This window comes from Populus alba, chromosome 18 (genome assembly GCF_005239225.2).
Source record: "Populus alba chromosome 18, ASM523922v2, whole genome shotgun sequence".
Lineage (NCBI taxonomy): Eukaryota > Viridiplantae > Streptophyta > Magnoliopsida > Malpighiales > Salicaceae > Populus > Populus alba.
Window position 1 is genome coordinate 3,830,315 of NC_133301.1, and position 16,391 is coordinate 3,846,705.

Here is a 16,391-nt window from a genome sequence, read left to right on the forward strand (position 1 = left end):
TTACCTGTTCAGACTTTTTAAACGGAAAGACACATTCATGAAAACGAACATGACGGGAGACATAGACACGACCAGACTCTAAATCAAGACACTGATAACCAAGATGAGACGAGCTATAGCCTAAAAACACACAAGGAGAAGACCGAAAATCTAATTTATGAGCATGATATGGACGTAAAAATGGAAAACAAAGACACCCAAAACTGCGTAGAAAATTATAATCAGGAGTGCGATGAAACAGACACGCAAAAGGAGATTTATTTTGAAGGACAGGAGTAGGCATGCGATTAATAAGATAGACCGATGATTCCATAGCATAGTTCCAAAAACGCAATGGGGCATTACACTGGCCTAAGAGGGTTAGGCCAGTTTCAACAATATGTCTATGACGACGTTCAACTGTGCCATTTTGTTCATGAGTATGAGGACAAATTAATCGATGATGAATACCAATTGTTTGAAAAAATGTATTTAATTTACAATATTCACCACCCCAATCAGTTTGAACAGATTTAATTTTAAGAGAAAACTGACGCTCAACAAGTGTCTGAAAACGTTGAAACGTGGAAAATACATCAGATTTCGCAACAAGCGGATAATACCAGATATATTTAGTGTGCGCATCAATAAAGATAACAAAATAACGAAAACCATCAGAAGAAAACATTGGAGCAGGGCCCCAAACATCACTAAAAATTAATTCAAGTGGGGTAGAAGTTTTGTGACCCGTCGGTCGTAATGAAAAACGGGATGACTTGCCTAATGGACATGCTTGACATTGAGTAAAAGATCGTTTAGACGTACAAATAATTTTATTATCAGAAACTAACAAATTTAGTATGCGAGGAGTTGGATGACCTAAACGACGATGCCACAAGTCGGCAGTCGCGGAAATGCAAGGAGACCAAAAAGCTTGAGGAACTGACGTAGCCGAGGACTCGGAGAGAACATAAAGACCATCATGACTCCGACCGGAAAGAAGAACTTCCTTGGTGACGAGATCCTTCACATAAAACACAGAATCGTGAAATTCAAAATAAACATGATTATCACGACAGAATTTCTGAACAGATAACAACGGTTTGGTAATGTGAGACACACGAAGAACATTAGTTAATGTAAACAAGCGTTTGGGGGAATATAAAGTAGTATGTCCAACATGGGATATGTCAAGGGCCTTACCATCACCAACATGCAAGAAATCATTACCAAGATAAGGAGCAGAATCAGTTAGAGTTGCAAGATTAGGCGTCACATGTTGATTCGCGCCGGTGTCAGGAAACCAAGTCGTTGCGGCAGAATCAGTCGCAACAGCAAGGTGAGCAGAGGGCTGCTGTGTGCTGCTGCGAAATTGATAGCATTGAAGAGCTGAATGGCCAGGAGTGGAACATAATTGGCAGCGGACATGTCCAGACCACTGCCCCTGATTTGGCCGAAAATCTGCAGCAGAAGTGCGCCTGTTCTACCACTGATTTTGTCTCCAATCTGCAGCGGAGTGACCTCTGTTTGGGGCCTGAAATCGATTGGTGTTTGAGCGCCAATTACCTCTAGAACGTCTCATGTTTCGGCTGTGATTAGTCATGGCATAATAAGCAAAATTCGGAGGTGTTGGCAGCAATGGTGGCTGCTGCGGCAGAGAAGAAGAAGACAGCAGTGATGAAGAGGATGAACCGACAGCCATGGAGTGAAAAGAGTTCTTGTGCAGAAACTCGTGGGTAAGGAGATGGCTATGAAGATCAGCATACGATAACGGTTCAGCCTTGGTTATGAGACTAGTTACCAAGTCTTTGAACTCACCGCGAAGTCCACGAAACACATAAAGATTGAAATCTTCAAGGAACATTGGGCGACCAGCAGCAGCCAATTCGTCAAATAACGATTTGGCTTGCTGCATATACATACTAACCGATGCATCACCTTGCCGAAGGTCTTGAAAGGAGCCATGTAGTTGCATGATCCGAGAATTAGATGGAGAGGCAAGTGTCTTCTCAAGCGTGCGCCAAACACAATGTGAAGTAGAACAATCGACTACAAGATGCAGCACATCCATGGAAAGAGAGGAGAGTAGAGCACTCAAAATAAGTTGATCTTGTTGCTTCCAACGAAGAAAAGAGGGGCTGATGGCAGAAGAAGAATCAGCCGAAGCATCAATCATATGAGATGGAGGACACGGCAAGGAGCCGTCAACAAAGTGAAAAACACCTTGACCAAGGAGATATGGCTTCATCTGCATTCTCCAATAAAGATAGTTTGTGTTCGTTAGTTTCAACGACACAACATGGTGGGTGTTTGATAGGGGAACCATTGTTGTAGATTGTGTTCCCATAAGAGGCAGAGGAACGGCAGAGCCAGCAGCAGGAAGAGGGCTGGCCGGTGATGATGCATCACCGGTGGAGGGAGAGATTGGATCAGCGGCAGCAGGAGGAGAGTCCATGGGGGAGAGAATTAGGGCCGGCTGCAAAGAGAAAAAATATTAGAAGGCTCTGATACCAAGTTGAGAATAATTAGGAGGCTTAACCTAATAGGTTAGCCAACCCTTTCTATATATATGAGTAGGGCAATATACAATAGTAAAGGTGGAGATTACCACATAAGAATATGACTACAATATTTCCTATATAATTACATTCTATAATAGATATTTATCTGTTATTAAGGTAAAATTACACTTCAAACTATTTTCTTCATAAAATGATAAAGACTCATTGGCTGTAAATATAATATAAGACCTTCAAAATAAAGATTCACAATCTTTATTTTTACATATATATATTTGGAGCATATCTCTCTATAATATTATTATATTTTTTCTCTAAAAAGATATTTATTTAAACATTGAAGAGTCTCTATCTCCATCAAAAAAAATCTTTTTCAAGTATCAGTCATAAGTTATCTTGGTTTATCAAATACCAAGTATAAATTATCAACTATTTTGGCCAGGGAAAGGGACTACTCAAGTACCAAAAATGCTAGTACTTCATGTAACTCAAATTCATGGAGAAAGGTCAAATAAGGATTCCACATCACACAGCTTGGATTCATACTAGCAAAACCAAATCGTCGTCCATGCACATTTCATTTTCTTCTTCCCAATAAGTCTAGCACCTGCCTATGCCTCGCAAGAACATGTTCCAAAGACCAAGCTGATAATGTATTTGGGAAGCTATCGAAATAAAGGTTTAGGGTTTGAGATGAGGATCGGTGGTGTTTGAGGGTTTAAGGTTCCAGACAGAGATTGGTGTTTAGCTGATAATGTATTTTCGGTGGTTGGTGTTTAGGTAATTAAGTTCTTGAAATTGTTCTATTTTACAAAATAAGATTCGAAAAGGCCTTACTTTGGAATAAAAAATATGGGCTTTTTGCTCATACAAAAATGAGCTTGCTATTCATTTTCCCAAATCGGAATTAAACTGGATCTTTAGACTGATAATATTGAGGGGTAATGTTTGTCATAACATGTTTTTTACCCTTAATTTTTCAAAAAATAAATATATAAGTTTTCAAAAAAATATTTCTTCAACAAAATTTAGTCAATTATTCTATCATTTAGTAATTTTTGGCACTTTCATTTATTTATTTATTTTGTGACACATAATAGATAAATAAAAATAAAAATAAAAAGTTAGGGAGTGAAGTGAGAGGAAAGAAAGAAGAAGGGGACCAAGATGAATGAGAACAAAACAATATAATGGAAGGTCATGGAAAAGAAGAAGAGGGAAAAAAAAAAAAAAGGAAAATCAAGCAAAAATTAAAAAATTGGAGAAAAATCCTCGTTCCATAAGGAAATAATATAAAAAACTAATTAATAGTTTAGGTTTTTTCTATTTGAAGAGGAGCCCATATAATATAAACACGCAAAGAAAACAAATTCCAAATTAACTGACAATAAAAAGAAAAAAGAAAAAACCTAACTACCTAAAAAATTGACACCACCACACCTCAGTTCCGACCAAGCCATGCTAGCCCACCATCTTCCCTTTTCTCTCCACCACTTTGCCATCAACAACCTCCTCTCATCTCTAGCAGCACCACCACCGGATATTTTTTTCTATTTTTACCATATCAATTTTAAAAAAACTCGTGGAGATGAATCCAATGACAACGTTATTTTTTATCTTACAAAAGTTTTCCATGCCAGGCTGATCATGAACTAGTTGATGATTTTCATATCACTCCTGGCATTTCCATCATTACAGGAAATTATTATCATTTTCAAGAAAGTGGGTTTGGAAGACAATTGGAGAAATAAAATAATCAGTCCCTGAATTCAACTTAGATGACTGAATTCAACTCTGGACATGTATTCATTATATAAAAAATTATTATTTAAAGAATTAGAATTAGAATAAATTTGGGGTGGAAGACACTTTTTTCCAAGAAATTCATAAACGTGGAATTCATGTATGGAAGAAAAAATAGAAGACCATAGGAGAGATGGCCGTCAACGATAAATGCATTGCTCGAAGGTTCCTGTTGTTGAACATTTGAAATAACAACAGTGGTCATCATTACAATCAGATTGTAAGAAAAAATAATTGACACAACATCAGATATATAATATAAACTTGAATTGTAAATTTGAATTATAAAATTATAAATAAAATATTTTAACTAATTATATATTAACAATTTCAATTAAATAGCAATTAATAATATAACATAATTAAAAAAAAAAAACCCAATTTTGTTGTTGTCTCCACAACTAAACTCGTTTTTATTCTAGTTATTTTTTATTTTTTTTTTCATAAGAGAATAACAAAACACTACCTTAAGTTATGATTTTGAAAGGGGATTTCTAATTAGTAATGTTCTTTGAAAAACAAAATACTATGTCAGATATTTTCTTGGTTCGATGATATTAATGGATATTCCCAGATAAACTTGCATGTCAATGAAGATTAAATCCCCCTTTTCAGCTGATTTTTAGAGCACAACTGACCAAGCCATGCCAACCCACGATCTTCCCTTTTCTCTCCACAGCATTGCCATCAACAATCTCCTCTCATTTCTAGCAGCACCACCAGATCATTTCAGATCATTTTTGTTCTTGTATTTTTAAAAAAAATTAATTTTTTTATATTTTTTTAGCTTTAAATTAATATTTTTTAAATTGTTTTAGATTATTTTGATACATTGATATATATCAAAAATAATTTTTAAAAAATAAAAAATATTATTTAATATATTTTCAAATGAAAAGCACTTTAAAAAATAACAACTACTATAATTTCAAGTATCCCTTTTTCTTTTCACTTGAAGTTGTAGCAACCATCGGAGAAGAAATCAACCAAAACTTCCAAGCCACCAATCTCCCTTCTTAAACAATGATGAGCTACATTGCATGTGCAAGGAGTAAGAATAAAAAAGAGAAGAACCAGCAAGTAGGTTGTTCAGTGGTAAGAGCTTAGGATCAAGGGGTTTATTTCCTTTATAATTTTAAGTTCGAGCCTTGTGGTTGTTAATATTGATAGTCACTGAAAACTTACTTGGTTATTAACTTTAAAAACTAGTGAAAATTAGTTGAAGCACATACAAGCTGATTTGATTATCCCACATGAATAAATAAAAAAAAAAAGAAGAAGAAGAAGAAGAAAGGATCCAATTTACTAATTCCTGAATTTTTCCAGAGACACATTATAATAGTAGTTTAGATAAGTGCTAGTTCTTAGCACGTGGATATAATAAATATATTTTATTATGAAAATTAAAATAAAATATTTATTTTAGATAAAATATTTTATGATAATTTTTATTTTTCCTTTGATGTAATAAGGTGTATCCTATATCAATCAATGTTATTTTTTTATCTTACAAAAGTTTTCCATGCCAGGCTGGTGAAGTAGTTGATGATTTTCATATCACTCCGGGCATTTTCATCATTACAGGAAATTATATATCATTTTTCAAGTGAGTGGGTTCGGAAGACAATTGGAGTAATAATAAAATAATTTGTCCCTGATTTCAACTTAGATGAATGATTTCCTATCAAATTAGGTGATCACCACACACTATGTATATATGAAATTCGGTTTCAAAATTTCTCAGGCAACCGCCCTAATTGATCAAATTAAGGAGTTAATTAGATCAATTAGCAGATTTTTTTTTGTTTAAATTATGCGATTGACTAGAAATATTAATCACCGTGCATGCCTGTCATTCCCGCGGTGCCTTACATGATCACTGGGTTTGCAGGATATTCAGTGAGTCGTGAAATTAGTCATAGTGCGTGCAAGCTGACCTGAATACCAACGTAAATAAATAAATAAAAAAGTTAATAGGCTCTTTCATGTGATTTAGCTCTTAAAAAATGGTTATTTATCAATATATCGCGTTCATGATATTAAAAAAATATTATTTAAAGAATTAGAATCAGAATAAATTTGGGGTGTATATATAACTAGACAATAATAATGAGGGGGGGGGGGCAACAATGGGGAGTCCTGGAAACCCAAATTTGACCAATCAAGAAGACCCTTTTTTCAAAGAAATTCATACACGTGGAATTCACTATATGGAAGACAAAATAGAAGACCAGATGAGAGATGGCCGTCAACGACTAATGCATTGCTCAAAGGTTTCCTGTTTTTGAACAGTTGAAGGCTGGAATTTTCCGTGCTGCTTTTATTTGAAATAACGACAGCGGTCCATCCATCGGTCCCACGATCTTTTATTATTATTATTATTATTATTATTATTATTATTATTATTATTATTATTATTATTATTATTATTATTCGATGATAATATGTATTTTTATATATTTTATATGTTAATCAAGATTATTTTTTAAATAAATTAAAAAATATATCTTTTATATTCATCTAATGTATTTGAAAATATAATGTATCAGAAAGTTATTCTGGCTATGATCTTAACTAAGAAAATCATATAAAGAAGAAGTCCCATAATATTGATTTTTGAGCACTCAATATTTAAGGAGAGGTCCCATGATATTGATTGTTAATTAATTATATACCTTTTCCTTGTATAGTAATTTCTAATTAATTTGGAATTAATTGTACTACTGTACGACAGTCACTTTAACTAGTTTTTTTCCAGAATAAATATGACTTGTTATTTATGAAGTCCAGTGAACAAAAACTAAAAGTAAGCCTTTTTTTTTTAATTTTTTAATTTAATTACTAAAATCGTCAAGCATCATTTGAGATTAGAGAAATTGATCACGTGGGCTAATTTCTTCTAATGGTAACTTCAGGGAGTGCATTGAGATGTTGTCTACGCCGGCTAATTTGGAATTTGTCCAGTCTAATTTCTTGCTCATCAGTCAAGATTCTTTGGAAGATCATGAATCTTTGGCTTCCTTCAATTTTGTGATTACGATACTGTCAATATCACAAAAAAAATATTATTTTATTATTTTTTTGACTTTGAATATGTATCAATCTGACCTATTTATATTATTTTATTTTATATTCTTATCTTTATCTTTTTTTAATTTGTTTTGTAATTTTTTTTATATTTTTTTTGAAAAATCATTATACAAAGATCAAGAAATAAATGTTCCACTGTAACAATTACAACATTGTTTTATTTTTTACCATGTTAAAAATTAGCTTGAGATCTTACATGTTTTTATTAATGTATATGATCTTTACTATATGTAAGTGTAGACTTTTTTATTCATGATTATATTTATGACTCGATATAAAAAAAATATGTTAATAACATCTATACATCAATTCTTTTGCTTTACAAAAAAAAATATTATTCTACTTGCAATGAGACGGGTTTAATAAACACGTTAACATTTTATTTTTTATATTCATTGGCACATACAGTTTTTGATGTATTTAATTATTTGTATGCATGAGATTTTTTTATTTATAATTAGAATTAAAAAAGAAATTGAAAAAGCTTGAGATGAAAAACATTTTTTTTAAATGTAATATAATATATACATACCTCAATAATGACATAATACACATACACATATGTATAATATTTATAATTTCATCATTTATAACTCAAAAGTATTTTTAGTGTGTGTCTATATATATATATATTTGAAAAATAGTAAAATTAAAATTAAAATAATATGTAAAAGGATAGCTTTAGGGGGGGCTTTACATGGTTTTGTCTCCATCTTCTTTATCCTTTTTGTTTAGAAACATTAAAAATTAGCTAAAAAATATCTTTGAGATAGAGACAAAACAAAAAAAAATCTAATTTTGTCCTTTTATCGTTTTTATCCTAGTTTTCTTTATTTTTATGTTTTTTTTTTTTTCATAAGAGAATAACAAAACAGTACCTTAAGTTATGATTTTGAAAGGGGATTTCTAATTAGTAACGTTCTTTGAAAAAACAAAATAGCATGCATGTCAAGATATTTTCTTGGTAAACGCCAGTCCTCCCTAACCTCTTCAACAGTTCAACAACTGGAACCTTCGAAGTAATGCACTGGTCGTTCCCATCTGGTCTGCTATTTTTCGCCCATATGGAGAATTATTCCTCGTTTTATGAATTTCTTGCCAAAAGTGCCTTTGCCTAGTTTAAGGTTTCCACACCAATTATTTTTTGGTCTCTCGTCATTATATATATATATATATATATATATATATATATATATATATATATATATATATATATCTTGTAGAAGCAGTAGCCGGTAAGTGCAGGCTTGTTGGTTTTAAAAAACTCTAAATAGCCACTCTTGAATTATTATTTAATTAGAGGTTTTTAACAATAATAAGAGGTTATTCTTGTGATTTAATATGGATTCTTACCTTTTCTTTTCATTTAATATATATATATATATATATTATATATATATATATATATATATATATAATTGAGTAATTAAGTGTGGAGGAGGTTTCTTATTCTAAAAAGATGAGTTTTCTTACAATAATTAAGTGTGATTTTTCAATTTAATTTTCTTTAAATTATTTTACACAGCCCTAATATAAATCCTGTAAATATAAAATCATTACTTTGCACAATAAATCCTGCAACCAGTCAAAAATTAAAATATAAATATAAATCACAAGTAAAATTTTTTAACGGAAAAATTGAAGCAAAGCCACCAATTAATTTATTTTTCATCAAATAAAACAAGATAACTTAAATTTAAAATCTATTTTTGTTTTGTTTTGAGATGTTTGTTAATAATTTAATGAGGTTTTTTTTATATAATTCTATCATTTTTGCTTTATTTTTTTCTCAGATCTGCTAGTTTTACCAAAAAATTTTGAATTCTTGTTATAGTGCTTTTTTCCTTCTTCTAATTGATTAGATATATTTTATTGGTTTATTTTGATTATACTGGATTTTTTTAATGTTTTGTTTTTAGCAGAGCCACCAAAATTATCAATTTTTTCTCACGATATATGTTTTGATTTTAGGTTGAACCATGAACAAAATCAGAAGAATTTGATTTTTTTTTGAAAAAAAAATATTGATAATTTGCAGCCTAATGAACCAACTCTAATGTGTAATGTTAAAGTTATGGTTAAGCAACTCCAATGTGTTTCAGTTTACAAAAAACCCGCGTTGATTAGTGAGAATCATTCTTTATTATTTTTTGCTTTATTTCAAAGTTTATCGAACATAAATAACGCTTCGCTTTAACTAATATTTCTTATATACTTTGTATAGTTATATTTGATAGGTATAAAGACCAACGACATTAAAGTGATGAATATATTATGAAGATGAAATTAACTTCGTTGCTTTGACTTAATTTGATATTCCTTCGAACCTTTTACTTTATATAAAAGTTATTATATGTTTGTAGTAAGTTATTTGAATAAAACTAAATTATACAGGTTTTTTTTTACAACTCATATATAATAAATTAAAATAAATATTATATTTTATTATATTAATTTTAGTCTCTTCTAACAAATAATCCTAGCTCCGTCTCTACACGCGCGGGCGCGCACACCAAACTTATTCCACTTGTCTAGATAATTGATTTGGTCAATTTGGGCTGCTCTGGGAAATTTTGAGACGAAATTTCAGATACATATGACTATGGTGATCTAAGAGTTGATGCATGATGTGATAGAAAATGATCATTTCCTGGTAAAGGTTCCGTCCAAAATGATCAGAAAAATAAACACTGTTAAAACCCCCTTCTCCTTTATTATGTTAAAAAATTAACACCGTATGAAGACTTTTGTTTTCAAAAAAGACAACCTGCGAAGACTTCTGGTTTCTGAACCCTTATGCGACCACCCATGCACACAGCAAATTCTTAAAACAGGTTGTGGTTACTATCTTATCTCTTGGTAAAATAAAATAAAAAATAAAAATAGCAACCATCATCTATAAAGGGGCAGTGATAAAATATTAGAATTAAAAAGATTTTTTTTTTATAGTATTCAATTTAAATTCTATAATTACTAATATGATATAATTATTAAAAATTTATATAATCGTTAATTTTAGAGTATATCGAAATATATATAAAAAGGAGATTTAATAGGAGATTGCGTTCCTTTTGGATTGATATGCAAGATTATATTATGTTTAGTTGATAAGGAATGAGACATAAAAACAAATTATAGAGAGGATATTTTATTGTTATTAGGTGTTACAATTAAACTAGAACAATAAATTGAGACATTATTTTTACTTTGTTTTATGGAAAAAGGGACCCGAAATAAGTATGTATCTTATTTTATTCAAAAGGAAATCTTTTTTTTGTCTTTTCTTTTTAAGATCACACCTACTTTTATAAATAAAAAGAAATTAAATTCTTAAGATGAACAACAATTTTTTTTATTATTATTTCAATGCTTTATTCTTACAGCAAAAGAGGTATCATTTCATAGTGACAGAGTCCATTTCCATTTTCCTTGGCAACGTTACCTCTTTTCTTTCCTTTTGTTTCTTTTCATCGATCTGGGCCATCATGCTTGATGGAGAAATTTGTACGTTTTGTTTTAATGATAAGATTATTTTATGATGTAATTCATAGTGAATGCGATGTGGGATAGGCATTCAAGAAAAACATGTGAATGAGTCCAATAAGCTTTTTTGAAAAAATCATGTATAATTCTTGAAAAAAATGTGAATGTGATGTAATTTTCACTGCTGGCTTGGGCTGAAAGTTCGCCGGAATGCTCTGAAAGTCTTGTTCCTTGTAAAGGTTGGTTGCCTGTCGCAGTCGAGAATAAGAAATTGCCTCAATTAAGCCTAAAAGGTATTTTCGAGGTTGTTATTTTAAAACTTGAAAAACTCTAATTTTTATTATTTTGCTATCGTCTGTTGCGTTAGAATGAATCCACTAACATAATAAGATTTTCAATTTTATAGATTTTTTCTTGGTTTGTGATTTCCTCCCTTTTTCCTTGATTTAAATTGCTAATATATGTGCTCAATTTTTAAAATTTTTTTAATTACATCATAATATTTTAATTTCAAATAATAATTTGCAATTACTTTTAAAGTTCTACTTAACAAACACTTCATGTACATACACCTGTCTTTGTAAAAAAACAAATACAGTTCCTATACATAAGAGTATATTAATACTTGTAGATTTCTACGATTCAATTATCAGTGTATATGATAGAAAAAAATGAAAAGTATTTTTGGAATATGAAATATATTTTTTATCAAAAAAGAAAACTATTCATTGCACAAAAAGTGTTAGTGATAGATGAGAAAAAATTAAAGCTATTGACAGAGATTCAAGTTTGAAGGTGAGAAAAAAAACATAAACTTCAATAGTTAGAAACTTTAAGAACTCAATTGTTAAAAATATTCAATTGTTAGAAACTAAAAAAAAAATTAAAATCCATTATAAAAAAATATATATATGATTTGTAACTCACAACTAGAAAATTGGAAAAAATTAATGGAAATGCTGATAAAAAAAAAAAAAAAAAAAAAAAACAAAACTATTCTTTTGATTACTATTTTTTTTTTCTTCAAAATAATGAAATAAACCCTAAACCAAGCACCAATTGCACAAGATGTAACTTCTCCAACAAATATATCTTAGCATGCTAGCATCCCTTTGGAGCAGAACAACGTTTCATGTTAAGTTCACACGATTCCATTTACCAAGCTGCGCCCCTTTCATATTCTAGTACTCTATGCCTCCATTGCCAAGTTCCAAGGATTTTGTCCGAAATGAAATAAAACATACACACTGAAAGTTTTGTTTTGGACAGAAACAACTATTCTGATTCACAAAGACTAAATGCAGCATTAAAACCCCTAACCACTACATATAATGAGGTTTACACCACAAACATTACAAGTTATCCCTTGTGTCAGGTCCATAAGTTTTGAGTACAGTAGAAACAAGCATGGGACAGTTGTGGAGTTTTTCCAGCAATATTTGAAATTACGCAGCTTTAGATGAGTCACTTGGAAGTTGTGATTGCAAGCTCCTCCTAAGAAAATCAGACAATTTTGTACTGGCTGCACGCCCTCGTTCTAGACATTTGAGATATTCTTCCACTAAGGTACAAATTGAAATGGAACAGCATTATACAGATCAGATGACACAAGCAGAAAAATAGCAGAAAAAAAAAATATTATTTTGATGAGTGAACGACCGGATTGTGTAATAAAGACACTTCAAGAATGAAGTCCAAAATTCTTTAGAAGCCTATAATAATTATCTTCACCCGACTCTGAGAGGTTTTAACATAAAAGGAGAAAGGAACAGGATTGATCCTAATCACGAGAGAATTTGGCAGATAAACAATCAGAAATCATTATTCAATTTTTTGGAGACTGATACTAGGTTTTATGAAGTCCTAAATGAGCTCCAATCATAGGCCAATAAGAGGGAGGGATCAGTGCAATGAAACTTTGTGAGAAAATGCGCACTGTATGCTTCAAGCTGTTTGATTTAGGAGACAAAGACAACTGTTTCAGAAGAAGAATATACGTATCTTCCTTAAGCAGTATAACAGCAGACAGGTCAAAATCATCTGACTAACATAATGAACTGCAAAGTATTTGATATCTCCTAGAATATTTAGAAGCATGCAAGCAGGAAGAGGAACCTGAGCACTGAGTTTTTTAGGAGTTAACTTTAAAAAAGACAAGCACAAGGATTTCACATCCCCTAGCTGGGGTGTAAAACCAGTAGGTGAGGCATGGTGATAATAACGTGATTTTCAGCTAGCTAACCTCTCCATTTGTCACATATTCAAAAATATCGTATATGTCTGTATCATATGATTAAGTTGGTGTACCTGACATTACACCATGGGTAACAGAGGTGATGATTCCATGTTCCATGGGTTCACCTTCTACGTGGGATAATCCTTCTGGTAAAACAGAGACAACAGAGTTTGGGAAGACTAAATATGCGAATCCCCTCATTTTCTACAAAAATACAGAAAAAGCATAAGCAAGGGGAATTTAGGAATAAAAATGAAGCACAAAGTGCATAAGCAAGGGGAATTTGAGAATAAAAATAAAGCAGAGTAATTGTATCTCCACCATGAGTAGAGTTCTGCAGTCCACATAGGTAGTCTGCACCAAGTATTTTACTTAAAAGTTTGAAACCTAAACTGAAATATAAATCAAGGGCTTGTATAGACACTTATGAAGAAATACGGTTTTCTCTTTGCTTTTTCCTCCCTTTATTCCAAGACTTTTCCATCCTGGATGGATGAGCCTTGAATTACACAATTTAGCATTAAAACATCCCGGTATAACTGCATTTACGATGGAAAATTAAGATAATAAATAAATTTATTATACTAACCTGCTCTTCCAGCTTGGTAGGATCCAATATAACATATCCACCTTCAGCCAAACAACAACATATTGCAACTGCGGAAGGCAGTATGGCATCAGTCACCCAAACATCAAATTAACATAAACCATAAGAAGATGACAAACACTTTTCAATTACCTGCAAGATGTTTCATAGGAATTCCAGCATCTACGAGGGCAGCACATGCTGCATTTATAGCACAGACTAGAAGCTACACAGATTGCAGTCAAGAAAATAGCATCATATCAATTTTTCAAACCAAATATAAGGATACAGAGAGCATCCTGCTTAAATCCAACAAATGCATATTGCATATCTGTTAAAGAATCTGCAAGTTATTTTTCTACATCCCAAAAAGGAATGATATCATCATCTGAGTGTGTCTTCGTGGAGAGAAAAAACCCACAGTAGTTAATAAATTGGATTTATAAGCCATATGAACCAACCACAGAAAGGACACTGTAAAATAAACTAATTTCACATGCCAATAGAAGGTATAATAGTAGAAGCATTATAGCTAGAACCTTTTTCTTTTTCACATGATCATTTAATAAAGAAACGTAAAAAAGAAAATGTAAGAAGTCATGTTGTCTCTTGGCAGAGAGCTCAGCAAGAGAAAGAAAAATAGAACAAGGATCATGAATTCACATGAATAAAGCGAGAGATTGCTCATCCCATAAAAAGAATTCAAGATAAAATGAGGATGAAATGGAAAATTAGCTGGGATGCAGTTCTAGTCCTACAAATAGAAAGCACAAATAAATAGGATACAGCACCATCATCATTAACAACCTGCAAAAGAGAGATGACTCCATTATTGTGATGTATGAAACTGATCTGTATAATATCAGGAGACACATGCAATGCATTGCAAGCAAGCACACATTCATACAAAATTATTAGCTAGGTATGAAATGTAGAAGTGTGCTACATGAAATAGATGTATGCATCTTATCTTTATTTATCAAATGCTTTATTTTTTAATATCGTATAAAGATGCAGCATCAACAACATAAAGATCACTCGAAACAAATATAAGAAATAAAGAGTAATAACTTGAAAGGTGACAATGAGGGGTGGGCAACAATTTTTGGAACATAATCATTAAACTCCTGCCAAACATAAAATTTTCAACCCATGCACCAGCCCACTGACCTGAACGATAATTGATGTTGTGGTGTTTGGGTTGAGAGTCAAAATGCAGATACTTTGCAAAGTCCTCTTCAATATCATTTCAAATTCCTTTTCCAGTTTTCCTATACAATTGGTAGTAATAGGCAGAAGTATTTTAATAAATAAATAAATAAGCAAACAAATGAGCCACAGTTTAACTAAATCCAATTGAAACAGCAACAATTAAACTTGAATGACATAGCAAAGCAAGTAGCAACTGAAATGCTTCATCATGCAAAAAAGTTAAAGCAACAATGCTTCAAAGTTGAAATGAATTCACTGTGCATCAAATAGTATAAGATGCTACAATCACCGGTTTTCTTCCAAGCTAAATATGAAAAGTATTCCTTGTCAAACTAACTCGTGTTTGTGCTCAGAATATATCAAAAGGTCGGGATTTTTAGTTTTCAAAGAGATTACTACTAGGTCTTAAATTTGATATCTCGCAAGCTATGCAAATGAATTAATTTGTAATTTTTGTTGTTCAAAACAAAACCCATGAACATGCCAATATACAACATTCAATGTCCAATGACAAAACTGAACCCCAAAAAAGAAAAAAAAAATACAAAAAAAAAAAAAAAAAACTAACCAATTTGTCCTGTCTTCGGCTTCCAAATAACTTCAATACAAGCCTTCTCAGGGTTCTCATTCTTCTTTGTGCCAGCTTTAGGTCCATAAACAGCAGCTAAAACCTTTGTATCCCCTAAATAAAATCAACAAGTATATTCAACACCCACTGAGCAATTCTCCACCCCGAAAGCAAAATAAATAAATAAAAATGCCAACAACCCATTTTTCCAGATTGGATAAAAATATAAAGATAACCTAAAAAAAGGTTGAACAAGAACAGGAAAAATATAAGAAAACAATACCCAAAAGATAGTTTAGAAAAAGGAGGTACCTTGAGACCAACTGGCAGAGCCATGAGCACGGTGAAGTACATTGCGAGCGCAAGAGAGAGGTCTTAATTGGCTTGGAGAACGACCATCGTCTCTGTCAGTCTCCATGATTTAATTCACTCCCACAAGCACCCCTACAAAGTTCCCTTTTTTATGACAGAACCTTATATAGAAAAGACTGAAACTTTGTTACAGCGAATATAAATTAGAAACAGGATTTGATAAGAACTTGGAAGATGGTAGAGGATGATGCAGAGTTTTGGGGTTTTGGGTTTAAGAATTATTTGTTTTGCTTTTAGGTTAGATGAGGAGGTGTGGTGGTGGATCTTAATTGGGGTTTGAAGACAAGTCCAGTGGACGGGTAAAGAAAACAACACGGCCTCATTTTCGTTATTGAAGGTTTTGATTTTGAATGGCAAGTTTCCTTTTCTTGTTTGGTTAAATAGAGGGAACAAAGGCCCAACAAAGCTACACCAGGGCAAAGGAGGGGTAGGGAAATTTTATGGTGCCCTTATTTTATGGTGCACGCATATCATCTTCTCCTTTTATTTCAAGTCTTCCACCCTTGGCGAAAACAATATAAAAAAATAGCAAGCATGAAAAAA

The 16,391-nt window shown here is 31.8% G+C and overlaps 1 protein-coding gene across 2 annotated transcripts; it reads right to left on the bottom strand.

The window, feature by feature from the left end:
- Positions 1 to 12,028: 12,028 nt before the first annotated feature.
- On the bottom strand, positions 12,029 to 16,179 carry LOC118053676 (exosome complex exonuclease RRP46 homolog). 2 transcript variants are annotated; one of them, XM_035065001.2, is made up of 8 exons: positions 15,789 to 16,177; positions 15,477 to 15,590; positions 14,867 to 14,967; positions 14,483 to 14,503; positions 13,850 to 13,922; positions 13,700 to 13,767; positions 13,182 to 13,314; positions 12,029 to 12,435 (listed from the first exon to the last, which is right to left on the bottom strand). In XM_035065001.2, exons 1-8 carry the CDS (start codon positions 15,892 to 15,894, stop codon positions 12,320 to 12,322), a joined length of 732 nt encoding a protein of 243 aa, XP_034920892.1. In that variant the 5' UTR covers positions 15,895 to 16,177; the 3' UTR covers positions 12,029 to 12,319. The 2 variants fall into 2 exon arrangements, with proteins under 2 accessions (XP_034920892.1, XP_034920893.1); XM_035065002.2 differs by lacking the exon at positions 14,483 to 14,503 and having other exon boundaries at positions 15,789 to 16,179.
- Positions 16,180 to 16,391: the final 212 nt, after the last annotated feature.